At 38.1% G+C, this 19,980-nt stretch overlaps 1 protein-coding gene across 8 annotated transcripts in view; it reads right to left on the bottom strand.

Moving 5' to 3' along the window:
* Positions 1-19,980, bottom strand: part of LOC109420871 (PDZ and LIM domain protein 3) — a 155,610-nt gene that overhangs the window by 82,007 nt on the left and 53,623 nt on the right. The window contains exons 1-2 of one of the 8 annotated variants that reach the window (XM_029880085.2): positions 19,518-19,667; positions 18,989-19,440 (exon numbers count right to left, since the gene is read on the bottom strand). The exons of 1 other annotated variant lie outside the window; for it this stretch is intronic. In XM_029880085.2, coding sequence (XP_029735945.2) covers positions 18,989-19,105 — 117 coding nt within the window. In that variant the 5' untranslated portion in view covers positions 19,106-19,440; positions 19,518-19,667. Of the gene's footprint in view, positions 1-18,988; positions 19,668-19,980 lie in introns of those variants that run through there. 6 more of the 8 variants (XM_029880086.2, XM_062852271.1, XM_029880089.2 and 3 more) reach the window with 6 other exon arrangements.

The following is a 19,980-nucleotide window of genomic DNA, read 5'->3' as shown; positions in this document are numbered from 1 at the left end:
ATAAACGACAATGTTTTGGCTACAAGTAATTGCGATTTTGCATTGCTTTATTTTTTAATGGCTGCTGGTTTGTTTTCAGTCCTTCAGAAATCTTTCAGGTGATTACGAAAAATCTCAATTACTATAGACTAGACTAGACTAGACAAACATGTTTCTGTCTCTGTAGGGCCCATCTGCATCCACCCACGCACATCAATATCTTTAACAGATAGCTTGAAGAACACAGTTTCAGATAAGGGTGTTGATGTACGTGGGTCGGTGCAGATAGGCCCTACAGAGACAAAACTATGCTTGTTTACTCAAAGCAGATAGGCCCTTTTCAAATGTTCATCTAGAAATATATTTTGCCTGCATTCAAAAGAAGAAATGTTGTTTTAAAACATATTAAACAATTAGAGGGGTGCTATTTCTGTAACTCAAGTAAAAAATACTTGAAAAGTGCCATAGTTTTTAAAGGGTGACACATGAACAAACAAAAATATACTAAATCTTCCTATCTTATTTTGATGATGGCAATTCTCATAAGTAACAGCGAAAATTTGATCAGAAGTCAACACAGCCGCTCTGAAGACGAATTGCATCGTGCAAACACCATACTACTCTAAACATGAAACAGTATGAAAAGTTTAACTTCTTCGATGAAAAGGTGGTTAATCGTAGTAGAGCTCACTTTTTCCAAAACATTCAATTTGGCCTTTAGACTTTTTTAGAATTTACTAGTTGTAAAATTTTTCACACGTTATCCGACTTCAGAAGATGGAGGGATTATTGTGTTGTTTCTTGCTGTGCATGCATCGCTCCTGGATTGGGTGAGATCGCAGCATAATCGATCGCGTTCGCCATCATTTCACGCGGAAACATAAAAAGAGATGCATTGGAAACACATCGTAATTGTAATAAAGACCGCGACGGGTATTTTCATATAAAGAGTGGATCATATCACCTACCAAAGGTGGCTACAAGATCCACACCTTTCCCTGCCCTACTAACAAATACTTCTTCCTGAAACAACAGTTGGATTCCACGTTTTCTAGTAGCAACGCACAGTGGGGAAAAATAGGTATAAAACGCGAATAAATTCAATATCTCTGCTCGGAGTGGATGGATTTGAATGAATTTTTGACACAATCTGCAAAAATCTCTATAGTTTCAGATAAGGAGGGTGTCATTCGCCGCACGATGCTTTTTCACACCTTTTTAAGAAAATCCTCATCTATTCCCGACTGCCTTGCAAAAGAAATGACTTATTTAACTCGTATTTGTGTAGAAACTTTCATTGTATCGGAAATTTGACATAAGTTTGATCCTTATCTTGTCGATTGCATTCCACTCCGGGCGGAGATGTATGTGAACATTTAAAAAATATGGGATATCGGGGTTATTTGAAGATATTTCCATTTTTAAGGCCGTGCGGTGAGCCAAACCAGCTCCATCTGATACTACGGAAGTTTTAACACAAACACGAATCAAATAAATCATTTATTTTGCACTCCAAGATTTTTCCAAAAAGGTGAAAAAGAGAGAGTGGGGTAAAACAGGCCTGATACACTGATTTCCAGCATCGAGCGGCGCATGACCCCCTCTTTATCTGAAACTGTAGAGTTTTTTGCAGTTTGTGTCAAAATTTCATTCAAATCCATCCACTCCGAGCAGAGATATTGAATTTATTCGCGTTTTATACCTATTTTTTCCATTGTGCAACGGTTGTCGAACTAACATCCCTTGCCTTTCCCGATTACCGTAAGGACGTGGCCGGCACCGTTATTGACTCTCAAATGTTGAACTCTCCAATTGTGCACATTGAAAATGGTTATAGCTTGTCCCAAGCTTCACATTCATTGGTTCTCTGCGTTACTTCGATTACCAGAACAATCACGGAGCAGCAAATACGATGTGTATGTACATTTATTTGCTCAACATCACATTTAAGACAAGACATAAACAATATTAGTAGGCCACAATACTCGGTTTGTGGCTACCACTCTCCATCCTCGGTCGCGCCCAATGCTCGCCAGGTTACGCTTCACCTGATCCGCCCCTCTCTGCGCTTCACGCCTTCTTGTGCCAACCGGATCAGTAGCAAACACCAGCTTTACAGGGCTGTTATTCGGCATTTTTGAAATCTGCCCTGCCCACCGTATCCTTTCGGCTTTGGCCACCTTCTGGATGCTGGGTTCGCCGCAAAACGCAGCGAGCTCGTGGATCATCCTTCTCCGCCACATGCCGTTCTCCTGCACACCGCCGAAGATCGTCCTTGGCACACGTCGCTCGAAAACTCCGAGTGCTTGCAGGTCCTCCTCGAGCATGGTCCATGTCTCGTGTCCGTAGAGGACCACCGATCTAAATAGCGTTTTGTACATGGTGCATTTGGTGCGTATACGGTTATCTTTGATTTGATTCAGTAGATCGAAATTAAGTGGAGGGGGCAACATTTGAAACGCTATCAATTAAGAAGCGATTGCTTACTGTTATCCACAAAAGTTGTTTCAGAATGATCAATTTGACTTCGGCTTGTACTACTTGACTAGAATTCACCAAAAATGCTTAATATATTCTACCAGGGCTTATATAACCGGAGCTATATTCAACAAGATCATGCTGATGGTGACGGGTTCGATTCCCGGTCAGCCCAGGAACTTTTTGTTATAAATATGTCTTTGGCATCCTGGGGCAAGAAGTTTTTTCGTGTCTGGCACGCAATATACATTACACATGCAAAACAATCATGGGCAGCGAAGGCTCACAGTGATCATAACTATGGAAGTGCTGTTTGAAGTTTAGAGACAGGTTTCGTCCCAGTTGATGCGCCAATAAGAAGACGAATAGTCTTAGTATAATTTCGAACAAAACCTCCAAGATGTAACACAAGTCTGGTTGGGATACACAAACCATGCATATTTCATTTAAATTAAATCCCTTATCTAATTTCCACTGAGTACTATCTTATGTTCTCAGAAAAGTTTTTGCTGTCTCTGCTATACAAAAGGTCTTGCTAATTTCCAAGAAACATTAACGCTTATTTGATCCTTGCTTCATACAAACATAGACAAACACAGATAAGAACCAACCGTGCCCAGGACTTTCTTCAAAAGTCTGCCCGGTGGTACAACTGCTTGATAGAGTTTGTCGAGTGCAAAAGTGCCCCCTATTGCATTGGGTTATGGTTGTTGGCTGTTCCATTTTATAATTTATTTTACGTCGAGCGACTTCTTCTGACTTTTTAGCAACCGAGATAAAAGAAATTCGCATGGACCGAAGCGGAACGGTCGACGAGGGTAAGAAGCAATTTCACCATCTTACCCCAGCCAGCAGAGAGTTTCGCCGCCTTTCACAAGGAGAAACTTTTCTTGCATATAAATTACCGAAAGAGAAGATGTCACACCCAACCCTTGTTGGTAATCTTCGCTCGAAAGAAGACTCCAGGCTACGACTTTTCGGGGGAAAACATTTTTAATTAATGCGACAACCTTAATTAGATTTTCATTTATATTAAATTTTGGAGATAATTTATTATTGCAGACAACGAACACGTCTTGTAGCAAAAAGGAAATCCCCAGACAAGCAAAGGGTGGGTCCCGGTATATCACCTTATGACCCCCACGCTCTGTAGGTACTGCCGACAAATCTCGGTCGGTTGGTGCTTATCAAAAAACTACAGCACTGAACGGCATAGTTAGGAGTGCCGGCGAACCCTCGTCTTATTCGTATCGGTAATTTTCATGTTCTGGAGACCATAGGCGTCACTGAAAGCGAGGCATTAGGTGAAATTCGAGGGAATATAAATAGTACTGTTGAAAAATAGAACAATGACTTGTTTCTTTACACTTATGCATTGAAAGTTTAACAGAAAAATCAACGGTTTCGGCAAAAACGGGGGTTTCCATTTCGCCCCGGGTGTCCATTATGCCCCGATCTCCTCTACACTGGACATGGAAATATTTTTATAAAACACTTATATCTTATGAGCTTTACTCAAATTTATCTGGAAACTGCTTATGTGAATCATGGAAATACAGCTTCTTATCAATATTCTTACCCAAACAGTCACCAAGCAGTACCTCTCTCCCCATCTAGCTACGTCTCGTTGCTCCAAGGAACATTATTTAAATATTTGAATATCGCTTTTGCGAGCGATCCTTGTGTAAGCAATCCTCGTCCCAGCCGTAAAAAGCTTTTCCATCTCCATCGCATCCCGCATGGGTAAGAAATTCAGTCTAGCGCAGCGCAGGCAGGATATGGGAAGCGAAACGGGCACGTAATTATCATCATCAGAGCTAAGAGACCGTCGTAAAGCAGGGCTAAGAAACGCCGGTAATAAAAGCGGAAAGACTGTGCGGTTACGGTTGGAAAAATATCCGGGATGCCGAGATTTCAGCCCCAATATACCAACGGAATCGGAGGTATGGGGGGAAAACTTCTTCCGAAATTATTCCTTCGTGGGTCGTTTGGTTTTGCTCGTGTCGCTAAATTTTCCTTCCCTCAGTCCAAAGCTGAAAGGTAGCAAGAAAACCACTCCCTTGTATTTTTTCGATGGCACCACCTCTATCCACCTCGCTGCACCATTCCAACTGGCAAAGCTATAGGGGTGGGGTTCCGTGATGTGTTAGCATATTTTCCAAACGCGGCATAGCTAGTTGGTTTACGTGTGTTTGTGTACACGTTTCGCGGCATGTCCCGAAACGGGATATCTAGACAAAGGGCTTTGAAGGGAAGCAATTTTGAATCACGAGTGAGAGAAGGTAGTCATCAAAATGGAAATGCGTCCTCTGATAAGAGTGAAATGAGTTTTGATATGCGTAGTTGGAGCGAAGCTTCTAAAGAAACGACGATTTGATTGGCAACCCGTTTCATGTGGGATTACGAAACAAAACTAAGCTGGTATTAATATGACATCAATATGCATTAATGCAATATCTTCTCATTTATTTAATCACATATCACGCCATTTAAAACCAAAACATTTGCATACATTGACGGGTGTCATATTTTGCTCAGTTATTAGTTAGGACGTAGCTTTCCAGAAATTGGTTCTTCCAGAGATTTTCCCAAGGAATTCATCCAGGATTATCCAAGAACTCCTCTGGAATTATCACTAAAAATTCATGCTGGGATTCCTCCAAATATTTTTAAAGAGATTCATCCAGCAATCATTGCTGCAACTTCTCCATTGATTCCTTCAGAAATTCAGTGAGCGATTTTTTTTTCAGTGATTCCTTCAGTATTCCTCTAAGGATCCTTTTAGGAATTTCTTTTCATTCTTTTACTGAAAATCCTTTTCCGGTTCCTTTGAGAATTTTTGTTGGTTCTGGAACGCTGCTGAAATTTCTTCATGCATTTGTGATGGAAATCCTAAAAGAAGTCTAGCAATTGCTGGTGGAATTATTGATGGATTCCTGAAAGCAATAACTGCAGGAATACCATCTTGAAATGCGTAAGAAATCATAGCAATCCTGACATAAGCTCATGAAGGAACTCCAGAAAGAATTTATGGAGGTATTCCGAGAGGAGTCCTTGGATAAAACCCTGAAGCAGGGGTTTCAGGCCTTTTTTCTCGCTGTGATCTCGAGATTGATGTTCTTCACAAGTCGAAATAGTTTTGGCACTGACTTGTAGTTCTAAGATTTTTAATAATAAAAGTAAATTCATATCGAAGTTATGATCTGATTTTTTTCTGTTTAAACGAGATTTTTAGCCTTAGGCTAGTTTAACTCGGGACCTACGCATTACATCCCTTCCGAAGGAAGAACTCACATTTTGCGAGTTTGTCGGGAGTGGGATTCGATCCCAGGTCCTCGGCGTGATAGTCACGTGCTTTAACCATCACACCAGTTCCGCTCCTCGTTATGATCTGGTTTCTGGTGAAAGTAGTGTTTGGTTAATATCCATATTTCAGTGGATTTGTGGCGAGGCCCTTGACGAAGCCTTGTGTTGATCTTTGGATATATCTATAGATGACTGATAGGTATAATTTTTATTATAAATATACTGTTTCAAATATATCTTAAGAGGTTCGTAGAAAAATCCGTATAAAATAGTTTTGTTTTCAGAACTATTTTAACTCATATTGGAATCTCTAGAAAAAAAAACATAACAATAATCTTAAGTCTTTTTGCCTTTCTCGTACACCAAGGTGTACCGAAAGGCTATATGTTCACTCCAAAAACGAAAATTTGATAGAGCCCCCGGAGGGGTCAAGTGTTATATACCAATCGACTCAGCTCGACGAGTTGAGATGATGTCTGTGTGTATGTATGTGTGTGTGTGTGTGTGTGTGTGTATGTATGTGTGTGTGTGTGTATGTGTACAAAAAGGTCACCTCATTTTTAGATAGTAAATATGAACCGATTTCAATGACCGATGGTTCATTCGACGGGGTACATTGTCCCATTGTTTCCTATTGAAAATGGTTCAGATCGGTCCAGCCGTTCCGGAGTTATGGCCATTTAGGTGTTCCGGACCGGTACCCCAGGAAGGGGCCAGATATGAAAATGCCACAAACCCATAAACCCATGCATGCGACCCATCAAACCACGGCATTTTCGATTATCTGATGAACGGGAAGTAGGAAAATAGTCTCTGACTATATCTGAACCGGTAGTGTTCCGGAACCGGTTCCGGGTGTTCCGCCGGAAGTGGCCAAATAAGAAAGTGAACATAACCCATGCATGCGACACATCATATAGCGGCTTTTTCGATAACGAGTTGAATGGTAAGCAGGAAAATAGTTTCAGACCATGTTTGAACCGGTAGTGTTCCGAAACCAGTTCCGGGTGTCCTGTCGGAAGTGGTCAATAAAAAAAGTGTTCCAAACCCAGGCATGCGAAACATCAAAGAGCGGCTATTTCGATAACTAGATGAACGGTAAGCAGGAAAATAGTTTCAGACCATGTTTGATCCGGTTGTGTTCCGGAACCGGTTCCGAATTTCCTGCCAGAAGTGGCCAATTAAAAAAGTGAACCAAACCCAGGCATGCGACACATCGAAGAGCGGCTTTTTCGATAACCAGATGAACGGTTAGCAAGAAAATAGTTTCAGACCATGTTTGAACCGGTAGTGTTCCGGAACCGGTTCCGGGTGTTCCGCCGGAAGTGGCCAAATAAGAAAGTGAACATAACCCATGCATCCGACACGTCAAATAGCGGCTTTTCGATAACGAGTTGAATGGTAAGCAGGAAAATAGTTTCAGACCATGTTTGAACCGGTAGTGTTCCGAAGCCGGTTCCGGATGTCCTGTCGGAAGTGGCCAATTAAAAAAGTGTTCCAAACCCAGGCATGCGACACATCAAAGAGCGGCTTTTTCGACAACCAGATGAACGGTAGGCAAGAAAATAGTTTCAGACCATATCTGAACTAATTGTATTTCGGATGTCCTGCCGGAAGAGGCCAATTAAAAAAGTGAACTAAACCCAGGCATGCGACACATCAAAGAGCAGCTTTTTCGATAACCAGATGAACGGTAAGCAAGAAAATAGTTTCAGACCATGTCTGAACTAATTGTATTACGGAACCGGTTCCGGATGTCCTGCCGGAAGTGGCCAATTAAGGAGTGTACCAAACCTAGGCATGCGACACATGAAAGAGCGGCTTTTTCGATAACCGGATGACTGGTAGGCAGGAAAATAGTTTCAAACCTCGTTTGATACGGTAGTGTTCCGGAACCGGTTCCGAATGTCCTGCCGGAAGTGACCAATTAAAAAAGTGAACCAAACCCAGGTATGCAACACATCGAAGAGCGGCTTTTTCGATAACCAGATGAACGGTTAGCAGGAAAATAGTTTCATACCGTATTTAAACCGGTTGTGTTTCGGAACCGGTTCCAGGTGTCCCGTCGGAAGTGACCAATTAGAAAACTAAACCAAACCCATGCATGCGAAACATCAAATCATCAAAAATGTTCGTTAACCAGATAAACGGGCAGCAAGAAAATAGTCTCTGACCACACTTAAGATTACCGGCAGTGTTGCAGAATCAGGATTGGATCCATTGCTGAAATTACGCAGGTGAACAAAATCGATGCAAGCGATTAATATGTATGTGTAAAAGAACAAAATCTTGATAAAAATTTAAGCGATCTTGTCAAATTACATCATTTTAGATTCCTGAGGCGTCATTATACAGTAGGATGGATCAACGTTGTATGGAAAAATAAATAAATTTTATAGCACCAATCCCCTTTTGCGTCTAAAATAACTGCGAACAATTTTGATGTAACTGGTTGAGCCCTCGCACTCTGTAACACGGTTGAAATTTGAATAGGCTTTAATAGGGAAAATTTCGCTTGCTTGCACTTTTTTTTTGTCAAATTTTACATGAATCTTATAACTTAATAAAATACAGGCTAAAGTGCGCAGAAAAAAAATTGCCGAAATTTCTTGATAATGATCGGCATCCAGTGCTAGTGAAGGTGGTGAAGCAGTCAACTGAGAGATTTGATATTTTTCAGCTCGGCCTATACGTTTAACGTCGGAATGTGAGCCATCAAGAAGTTTCCAAATTCAATTATGGCTTTGATAAAATTCTTGCTTTTCTGAATAAGGGTGACACAAATTTCGATTTTCTCTTAAGTCCAGAGGGGCCCCCCTTAGAAATTTTGGTCGGAATTCAACATTTTGAAGAAGTGCACAAATAAAAAAACCAATAAATTTTTCAATTTTAAAGTGAAATTAAAGTCTTCCAGAAGTTTTTTTTTTGTCAAAACCGATGAGTTAAGCGGTTTTGTTTAATTTTTTAGGATTTTTTTCATCAAATACATTTATTATTCATCAACTCCACCCCATATTGACGAGTCAACGAACACTTTGAAAAGAAAATGAGATTTACTCCGTTCTAGAGTATTCTCAGGATTCAGGAACACTTCGGCTTATGGCCAGAAAAAAAATGTTGAGTACATATTCGACGAGAAAGGCACTATCACCACTAGGTGGATTAATCTGGGTTTTTTTTATTAATTGTTTTAACGAGATTTTTAGCCCTAGGCTAGTTCATTTCGGGACCCACGTTTTACTTCCCTTACGAAAGAAGAACTCACATTTTGTGAGTTGGTCTCGAGTAGGACTCGATCCCAGGTTCTCGGCGTAATAATCACTTGCTTTAACCATCACACCAGGTCCGCTCCACATCTTCTTAAGTCGTGGTAGATTACTTCAAAGATAATTAGAAATTCCTGCTCAGATTCTCAGAAATACTAGCCAAAATTCGTAATTCTTAGTGAAGTTCTAGAAAATGCTATGATAGCTTCAGAGATTTTTTCAAGAATTCCTTAAGGAATTACTTTTTGTGTTCCAGTTATTACTGCTGGAATTCCACCCATTCCTACTAGAATTTCTTCCGAAATTCTTGCAAAGAATTACCAAGTATGTTCAGCTCATAACTCTTGAGAGTCCTCTAGGAATTCTTAGAGGATTATCTGCAGGTATTGCTTGGAAAATCCAGAAAAAAAATCCTGGAGATTGAAGGTCGCTGCTTCTCGCTTTGTTTTTGACAACATTGCGTTGGAGAGAGCGAGGAAACTACCCACTGCTGGGTAAAAAATCGACCGGTTTACTTATGTTTGCGTTCTTTTGACGTATTTTTAGAGTAATCTGTTTACTCCGTGTAGAAGTCCTTGAGCAATATCAGCCGTAGTTCCTAAAATAATCTCAAAGGAAACCAGTAGAAATGCTACTATTCTTTAGAAGCCCATGAATAAATTACAGCATGATAAAGGAATTCCAACAAGCATTTCTAGTGGTAATGCCAGAAGAATTCTTGGATAAATACTTGCAGATATTTCTGGAGGAATCTCAAGAGCAATTCCTGCAAGAATCCTTGGAAAAATCTCTGAAGGAATCTCAGAAGAAATCACTGGAGGAACTAATGCGGAAATTCTTTCAAAATCCCTGGAGGAATTCATGAAGAAATTCTTGGAGAAACCCATTGAACAAATAACAGGAGAAATTCCTGGAGGAACTTCAAGTGAACACCCTGGGGGAATCCCAGGACAAATTCCTGGGGTAATCCATCAAGGCATTTCTTCGGCAACCACAGCAGAGTTTTTTTTTAGAAAATCCCATCAGACATTGCTAGAGGCAATCCTAAAAGAATCCTCTTAGAATTCCTCCAAAAGTGTCCGATAGTTTAGAGGTATCCCATTCTTGTTGTATTGTCTGAGAACATTCTTGTCAAAATTACATAAGTGGTTTGTGTAAAAATTCCTTCACACATCGTTTATGTGATTATGGGATTTATGGAATTCCTCCAGAGATTTCTCCTAGGATTCCTATAGCAATTCCTCTTGCGATTCCTCCCGAGATTTCTTCCACACAGAAAAAAAATGTAATTAAAATTCAGCGAGAAATCATGCACACAAAGGGAATGCTAGAGTTAGTGCATATTTACATGGGATATCATGTAAAATTACGTTACTTTCGTGTGAATTTCCGCCAATAGTCGCGTAACCGGTTGGAGTCCATGATGGTTTACGCGATGGTTGGCGGAAATTTACACGATGGTAATGTAATTTTACATTATATCTCATGTAAAAGTACATTAACTCTAGCATTTCCTTTATGTGCATGATTTCTCGCTGAAATTTAATTACATATTTTTTTCTGTGCAGGATTCCTTTAGGATGTCTTCGAGTATGTATTAGCAAATATTCCTACTATATTTTTTTGCTAAGATTTCTACAGTAATTGCTCTTGGGAGTCCTCCAAGAAGGATTCAGGACTCAGGGAGATTCCCAACGGGAATTGCCTGAGGAATCCCAGCAAAACTTCTAGGTGGATCCAATCATTTTTTTTTTTTAATAAATCCCAGCGGTATTTCTGGACTAATGCAAGCGAGAGTTCCTAAAGGAATCTTATGGTGATTTCCAACAGGAATTACTGGGAACATTCTAAAAAAAAAATCTGTAGTAATCTTCGTAGATATCCCTGACGGAATCATAGCAGGAATCTCAGCTGTTATAACAGGTTATAACTAGCGTTAGGCCGGGGTCCGTGGCGTAGTGGCTACACGTTCATTTCAGAGGTGGATTGTTATGGGTTCGATCCCATGACTTGTCCCGGAAATTGCAATTTTTCGTCAGTTGCTCTTCCCCCCGAGAGCGGCTGACACCCTCTTCTGAGCATATGCTCTAACGGATGCGGAAACTTGGATATCGGCTAACGGCAACTCATAATGGATCCCCAATCGGACTGGAAAAGGAACAAGAGCCACATATCAACATCCTCATCATTATACCATAAAGCATTGTCCACTTAGAATCCGGACGCATGGCATATTTTCTAGGGACGCTCTCAATGATCACAATCTTCATTCTTTTACAGCAGTCTTATCCTACACTAGTCCTCTTTTAACGGTGAAAATTTCATCGATTTTCTTGCAACGAGTGAAAAGTTATTTTTGATTGAAGACAAGAGAAGGGAAAAAATCTTGCACAAACACGTTGAAAATTTAGCGTGGTCAGGTACGGCAGTCGCAAAAAATGTTAATATCTCCAAAACCATTAAGTGTTTTGTGCTCAGATGTTGTCAGTCATGGCATAAAGAAGTGTCCCAGAAGATTAAAGTTTGGGTTCATTGATTAATCTGCTTGGAATTTGAAGATTTGGCAAGAAGCACGAAATCTGGGCATCGTTTTTTAAAAACAAGATGATGAGAACAAATTTATACAAGGATGACATCCTCAATAACCGCGTGCTGCTTTTCATAGACGCACACAAGGGATCTATAGAGGTTTTACCTATTTCGATGATCTGTCACGGCAGCCGGAGCCGTTCAGTTGTTTCGTTATGGATGGGTAGCATTTATCAACGAAAAAACACTAAAATTTCGAGTTCACTCTATTCACCAAATTGCCTCTCATTTCGTAATAAGAAAAACTTTTTGATTTTTTTCTTCGGAATCCTAATCAGACTAATCAAGGCACTCAGGAAATTACATAGACGACCTGATTGTTGGACAAACAAGCCGAAGGGGTTGATTCTAAAATTTACCACCTTTGTGCAGATTTTTAAGGAAGTTAACACGGAAAAAGTGAAAAAATGTATTTGAAATAAAAATAAATAATTTCAATGTAATTTTTCCATGAAACTACAATAAATAATCTTTGTTTTGAGGGCTTTACCTTTTATGTTTGTTATTCCATCCCTGAGATATACGTGATTTTGTCCGTCCGGATTCTAAGTGGACAATGCCTTAGACAGGGTAAAAAAGTGACAGCAGCGCAAAGGCAACCAGTTCGATATAGTACAATAAGAATAGAATACATTTAGGCACTGTATAAAGTGTAAGTGCAGCTGCTAATTGGAATCGCTCCCGCAGTGCCCTAGTGAACAAAAAGAGCTGTAAATTAGGTTAAGTGATTGAAGAATAGAAAAAAAACTAGCGTTAGGAGCTTCTTTTCTTAGTCACTCTACCAAACAAACGAGAAGGCGAAGGATAAAGGTTGGGGGTCTTGCCTCCTTTTTCATTTCTCTTTGAGTAGAGATGCATCTCTGGAGCTCGGAGCGTTGTTCCAGTATGAAAAAAAAAACAGAAGATGTATTGCATTACAAGAAAAATGTTGAACACACGAATATTCCCAGAAACCCCTTTAAAAATGTAATAAAAAAAAACTGTTAAGAGATAATTCACAAAAAAAATAATACAAAACTTTTAAAACTAAGTAAATTAAGTAAATCTTCAATAATTTAATAAAAAGCGAATTTCTATCGCACATTTAGGTGGATTACTCACAAAAGTGAAAATTCCAAAATAATGAGTTTTGTTAATAGAACATTAATAAAGTCCGCTAAGTCAGACATTTTATATTTAGTGAACTTTTCTTGAGATAACTGATGATGGAAATGAAATCACTAATGATTACGATGTCAAACATTTATTTGTCATTTTTCACACTGGTGAATGAACCCTGGTTGTCAAAGTTGTTCAATCTAAAACGAAAGCATGCTGGTTTTATTACAGATTTGTTGTTGCTCTCTACGTAGCTTTTTAAACTACTGGTCCCCTTGGTTAGAAAGCGTAATTATAGTGGATGTCAGAAAGTCGAAAGGTTGCGTTATGGTGCAATAGTTAACTTGTTTGGCAGTTTTATGAAATTGGTCGGAAGAATCGCTAAATCAGAGCATCATAAAACTAAAAATAAGGTGATACCAAATGGTCTCCGAATGAACTGAGAAGGGGCTGTTCATAAACCACGTAGACTATTTGGGGGAGGGGGGGGGGGTGGTTTGGTCCAGCCAAAGTCTACGCTCCATACAAATTTTAAAATTATTGCACGCAAGGATGTTTTCGATCACTTGGCAATCGTTTAACTCATTCGTTCATAACTCAGTTCAGAAGCCCTATATTGGAATGTTGTGTTCGGCAAAGTTGTAGATTAGTGTTTTTTTTACATTTATCACCAAGGGCGTCATATTCTAATTCCAATATTTACGCCGTAAAAGTGTTAGTATCACAATTAACCCTCTAATACCCAACCCCGTCTTTAGACGGGGTATAATTTGAGCATTTTTGTAATTTTTGTTTCGTGGAAAATCTATTTTTTTATATTTTTGACTGATATTTAGGACTGTTCTGTATATCTCAAAATGGTTTTTGATGTATTTTAAAGCGTATTTACATTTTTTAAAAATCATTGAAAAATTGGTGTTTTAGTCCCCTTTTGAAAGTCATTGTTTTTTTGTATTGAATCGCTACAATTAACATATTTTAAATTTTTCCTTAATCATTCTATCCTTGTTTAATAGTTTAAGGGAATCGAATACACTCTAAAATGATTTCCTTAAAATTACACGGAAAATAAAATTTTCTGTGAAAATAATTTAAAATAATAATATTTCAACAATAATCATAAAATCTCAAAATGTTTTCATCTCAAAGAGTCCAGGAAAAATATAAAAGCGTAGGGATGTTCAAAAATAAAAATTAAAAAAATCAAAAACTGAAATTCATGAAATCGAGAATTAAAAAGAATCATCTTCCAAAACATATTTAAATTGATTTTAGATGACGAAAAATGATATTTAAATTAAAATAAAAAATTGGGTATTAGAGGGTTAATTGTTCTGGAAATACTGAACTGTAATTCTGGTAAAAAAAACATTAGAAAAAAAAACAACCATGTCTGGAATGGAATTTATTTTCATCCAGGCAATGCTGGAATTCTGTTTGAAATTCTTCTATAGATTCCAGTAGAGATGTCACTTGACCAGCTTTGTTGGGTGTTTGGGGTCAGTACAGGTATACCTCGATTTAGTGGACATTTCAGTTTTCGAAATGTCAATAAAATCGAATTTTACATAAAATCGAAGCAAATTTTTTTATTTAATTTTTATGTAAATTTTATACCAAAATGTACCAAAACATATAGAAACTGCATGAAAATTGAGTTTTTGATAAAAGGCTCGGAGTTTTTGGCATATATTAGTAATTGTCGCTAAATAACGAATAAACCACTATCTCACTATTTTGCTGCGATCAAAAATTTTTGTCGCCAAAACTATGTATGGTTGATTTAAAAGCCATTTTTTTAAGCAATGGATATACACAATGACGTTATTTGCATAAATGTCCCAAAAAATTGAAAAAGTTCATAAATTTTTCCAGGGATCCCATCTGAACTTCCTCAAGGGGTTCCTTCGGAAATTGAGAGATTCGTGAGAAGTACTTGATAGAGCGTGGTTACTAGTTGTGCTGTATTTGCCGAACGATTTTTCTATATGATTAGTGTAGGTTTGTGCCGTTATCTCCTCGATCGCCTTTTGTTGCAACTCAGGGGTGTTAAATAAAATTAAGTAAACCCAAATTAGAAATCTCAAATTTATTACGACGGTCTCCGAATAAAACTTCCCACATCAAATCATCATGTTGCAGAATATTTCAGAAAATCTTCCATGTGTTCCTCCAGAAGAATCACAAAGAATTATTCAACGAAATTTGGCAAGATTTGCTTCACCAGTTCCTTCATGATTTTTCACAAATCGTTTCAGAGATTGTTCGAGAAATTCGCACAGGGATTACTTCAGAAATTATTTTGATTATTTATTCTTGAACTTCTCTAGGCATTCGTTCAAGACCCAAGTAACCACGAGGCACTATAATTCACCTGGAGGCGAATATAATTCTATTGAGGAGCTGACCGACTCTATAATGGCCGCTTAATAGGAAATGTTTTGGAGATTTCTATAGAAAATTTACCGAGAATTCTTCGGAAAATCTTCTATTCTATTTTTGTTTGCGGAAACTTGTCCGAGTATTCGGCCAAAAAATCCTTCACGGATTCTTTCAAAAAATCTTCCATGGATACATTTGGAAATTTTCTTCATAGATTTGTTAAGAAATTCCTTCTTTTCTATAAATTTCACAAAGAATTCTTTCAAAACATCTTTCATGATTTACTTCTGAAATTCCTCCACTTTTTCTCAAAAACTTATTTATGAAAATGAGTTGAAATTCCTCTAGGGATTCTTACAAAAATGCGTCCAGAGATTTATTCAGAAATATCTTTAGACATTTATTAAGAAATTTCTCCAGAGATTCCTTTAATAAAACTTTCAGCGATGCCTCCAGAAACTATTTTTCAGAAAATGTTTCAAAAGTTCCTTCAGAAATTTGAACTGGGGTCACTTTGAAAATTCTTTCAAGGATTTCTCCAAAAATTCCAACAGAAACTTCCGATTTCTACTGATATTCCACTAGGGATTTCTCCAGAAGTTTCAGAAAGAGTTGTGTATGATTTTTTTTAGAAAATCCTCCTTTGCCTTTTTTAGATTTTTTTCGCGAAAAATACTTCGGGAATTCCTTTAAGCACTCTCTCAAACGATTCCCCAAGGATTTATTCCAAAACTTTCTCCAAGGTTTGGTTTAGAAATTGCTCCAAGGATTTTCTTGAATCTAAATTTCTGTCAGAAAAAAAACTTCCTGGGATTCCTCTAGAAATTCCTCAAGGGTTTCTTAAAAAAATGTGAGAAACTTTCGGAAATTTTCTCATGGGATTCCTATAGAAACTACCCTGGAAATTGCATTACTAATATTTCGAGGGAATCTTTCAGATAATCTCCCATGGCTTTTATTATAAATTCGACTAATACTCTCTTCTAAAATATCTCTTGATTTTCATCCATGGATTTCTTTACAAATTTCTCAAGGATAACTTAGAACAAACTTCTACAGATATTCCGATAATACTTTCATGGACTTTTGCTAGAATCCATCCTAGGATTGGTTAAAAAAATCTTTCATGAGTTCCTGAAAAAAATCTTCCAGGTATTCTTAAAGGAACCCTTTCAGGGACTTCTTTGGAAACTGTTCGTAGATTTAGTTCAAAAAATCATCCAGGAAATCTTAAAGAAATTCAGTCAGAATTTGTTTTCACAAAATCTTCTAGGGATTCCTCTAGGCTTTTGAATGTTATTTAGAAATTTTTCCAAGAACACCTTAAGAAAGTCTTTCACGGATAGCTTCCAAAAATGTTGCATGGGTTCAAAAAAATCTTGCATAGATTGTTCCATAAATTTATCTACGAATTCCTTCGGATTTCTTCAATAGAGATTCCTCCAGATTCAGCATTCATTAAAAAACCCTTCCATGAAGTTTTTCAAAAATACTCCATGAACTTTAGAATATTATTCACGGATACATTGAGAATCAGAAGCTCAAAACTCCTTCAAAATTTTCTCAGAAGCTTTCTAAAGAACTGTCTCTAAAGCAATCCTTAGAGACAGGAATGCTACAAGATATTATTGAGGAAATTTCCAAAATTTATTCACTTTCCTTTTAGTATTCCTTCAAGCCATTTCTGTTCCAGAAATTTCTCCAAGGATTCCTTAAGAAAGTCTTTGGAAATCATCCAAGATTACTTCAGAAGTTTATTAACAGATTTTGCAGACTTCTACAGAGGATTGCTATGGAAAGGCTGAAAAATATTCTTGCAGAAAATCGGCCGGGTATTCCTCTATGTATTTTCTCAGAAATTCCTCTAAGATTTCCTCCACGCATACTCTTCTCAGAATTTTTCTATGGATTTCTCAAGACATTCGTTAAAAAAATGTTAAGTATTTTTATTTGGGGATTTCTCCAAGATTTTTTTTTCAAAAATATCAAGAGGTTTTTAAGCTTTTCATCAAAACTTTCCAAATATTCCTTCCGGAACTTCTCCGGAATCCATCTATTCCAAAAATATTCCTTGTTTTCAGAAATTTATTTAGAATTTGCTTCAGATTTTTTTTAAATTTCTTCAGCGATACTTTAGAGACTTCTTGAATATAACTTGAATTATTTCAGAAATTTCGGCAGGGATTTCTTCAAAAGTTGTTCCATGGATTATTTCAGAAGTTGTTCCAGCAGCTTCTTCAGGAATTGCTCAAGTGGATCCTTCAAGGATTCCTTGAGGAATTCATCCTTGAGAATGTACTCGTTAAAAGACACTGGAATTGGGGAACCTTGACTAACTAGCTCTGATTCTACCATGACAGAACCAGAAATAATTTATCATACATCTTGTCAGTAATCTGCGAAGCATTACAATGACCTTGTTATGGAATTTGCTACATATTTTCGACTTCAATCGGCAGGCATGTACCAAAAATATCAGGAATATAATAAAATTCTCGGTGATGAAGTCATAAGAAATGTTGAAAAAAAGTTTGTTAGAAAACTTTGAGGAAAAGTCTGGCGAATGGGCAGTTAGCATGCATCCACCAAAAATGTGGTCATTGCTAAGGGATCTGTAAAAAATATAGCCAGAAATTCACCCCATATATTCCGCTCATCGTAAGCATCGACAATGCCAGGGATATTTATAAAAAAATGAAGTCAGATGGGGAAGTATGAGATTACGAGAGTATGAGATTAGAACTAAGTATGTCATGAGGTAAGCTTTCTCACTAATATGGGTGCTCCACAAACAATGTGTCAAAAGGGCTGAAAACCCCTGCATTATAAGTCATCATGATACAAACTGCACTATTATACTGATCGAGTATTAAAAATTTTACCATTAAAAAATGTACATAAAATCGAGGTAAAATGTACATAAAATCGAAGTACATAAAATCGAGGGTCTATATAATCGAGGTTCCACTAAATCGAGGTATACCTGTATAACCCATGCTGAACGCTGAATTTATACTGCACTACAGAGTGCTGTTATTGCCATAACTCCTCAGAATGGTTTTTAAATTGTAGTATTCCCCTGGTGACAGCCTTCACGAATGGGGTAACTCGTGATTCACGATATTGTATCTGCAAGGTAAATATTTTATATAAACTGCTGCCTTCTGAAATAATTGTGTGCTATAACAGCGGTACTTTGTGTAAATGAGAATATTGACCAAGGTTCAGCAGAAAACAGCTACTTTCAAACAATCACTGCACGTTTCTTGGCATCAATTTGTGATGCAATAATTTCAAATGTAAACAGATTTCGTTACCACTCGAGTTACAAAACATTTGATTTAATTTATTTCTTTTGTTCTTTTTATCCCATTCTATCTTAACCATACCGACATGGTCAATAGCTTCTTTTTTGGCACTAAATAGCTAGAATAAGAATCATAACTGTTTTGGCTTAAAATAGTGTTAAAATTTTATTGGCTTGCATCCTGCAACTCGGTCAATCATCCTGAACCCACTCTTGCCAAATCACATAAAAAGCTGACTAAACACTAAACGTAAATTACAATACAATCATGCACCATAGCGATTGAATAAGCGCAGCTGATTCTGTCATTGCTTCCTCTCGACCCTCAGTTTCAATTCAGTGCATGCGCAGGGGTTCAGCAGAGGCAACGACTTTTTAGAAAATGCGCGTTTTCTTCTGCATTGCCATCACCTTCAAAAACAGAAAAGGCATGCACAATGCAACGAATGTCACGAACGTATTACGCCATATCGTCACTCGAGATGATCATCGACAAACAACATTGTTTTCTTCCAAGTTCTACGCGGCTAATGTCACTTTGGAAGATGAGGGATGACGCATGTCTAGAAATTTCGCAACCTACCCGGGTGATGATCAGTGGTGCGTTGAGGTCCGTTCCGCCGACCAGCCGGATCCCCCATGCAACCTGGGGAGAGCTACGCTGCAGCGTAACCAGGAAATCGTGCGGCTTAGGACTCATGACTTCGGTTCACTAAATGTACGGCTATTTCCCGAATATAGGAAAAAGGTCAACGACTCGAAACGCACGAATTCTTCAAATTTTCCACCACCACTAATATGCACCTTTTCACTTTGACGAATTTTGAGCAATTATTTCCTTCTACAGCCTAAAATATCACAGCTTTTCTTGAATTTTCTCTTATATCACTCGAGGGTTTCGTCGAAAAATTCACTTCCCTGTCTCCTTCCTGTTTTGTTTTTCTCTTCGTTTTAGTTACCACTGAAATACTAACAACTCGTAACAAATTTGCAATCACTTAACACAATTCGCTTCTGATCGGTTAAATCAATGCTCTGAAAGAAAAAAAAGTTCCAAATTGAACCCCGAAAAGTCGTAACGTAATGATTTTCCACCGTTTTCCCGTTTGTACCCCTGTGTTTTCGCGCGGGAGACCGTGATCTGATCGTCGTCCGAGGAAAAAAGCACCGTTCGTGAGTACGGGCAGGAAAATCTCTTTTATCGTTGCTCGGCGCAGCGAGCCCCCGAGCAACCAACGGCGATGGGATGGATGCAAAGGCGCGAGTCACTCAAGCAAGCACCCAGCAGCGATGGCGAGAATCCGAGCGCAGGAATACACACATGCAGGGGTTCCCACTATGCATTTATCAAGCGTGGCGAGTTCGATGCGAATCCAAATTGTGAAGGTGGAATGATTTAAAAAATAAGCAAATTGCAATTCGGAAACCTAATTTTCAACATAAAGAGGAGGCTAGAGAAGTTTAATCCCTTTTCCTTTATTTGGCTACAGCTTTAAGGCAAATGCTGAACTCAATTCGGTTTTTGCAAAAGGTTTCAGGTACACATGTTAGAAGGTTACAGCATTTTAAACTATG

Source organism: Aedes albopictus, chromosome 2 (assembly GCF_035046485.1).
Source record: "Aedes albopictus strain Foshan chromosome 2, AalbF5, whole genome shotgun sequence".
Taxonomy (NCBI): domain Eukaryota; kingdom Metazoa; phylum Arthropoda; class Insecta; order Diptera; family Culicidae; genus Aedes; species Aedes albopictus.
This window is presented reverse-complemented; position numbering and strand designations above follow the sequence as displayed.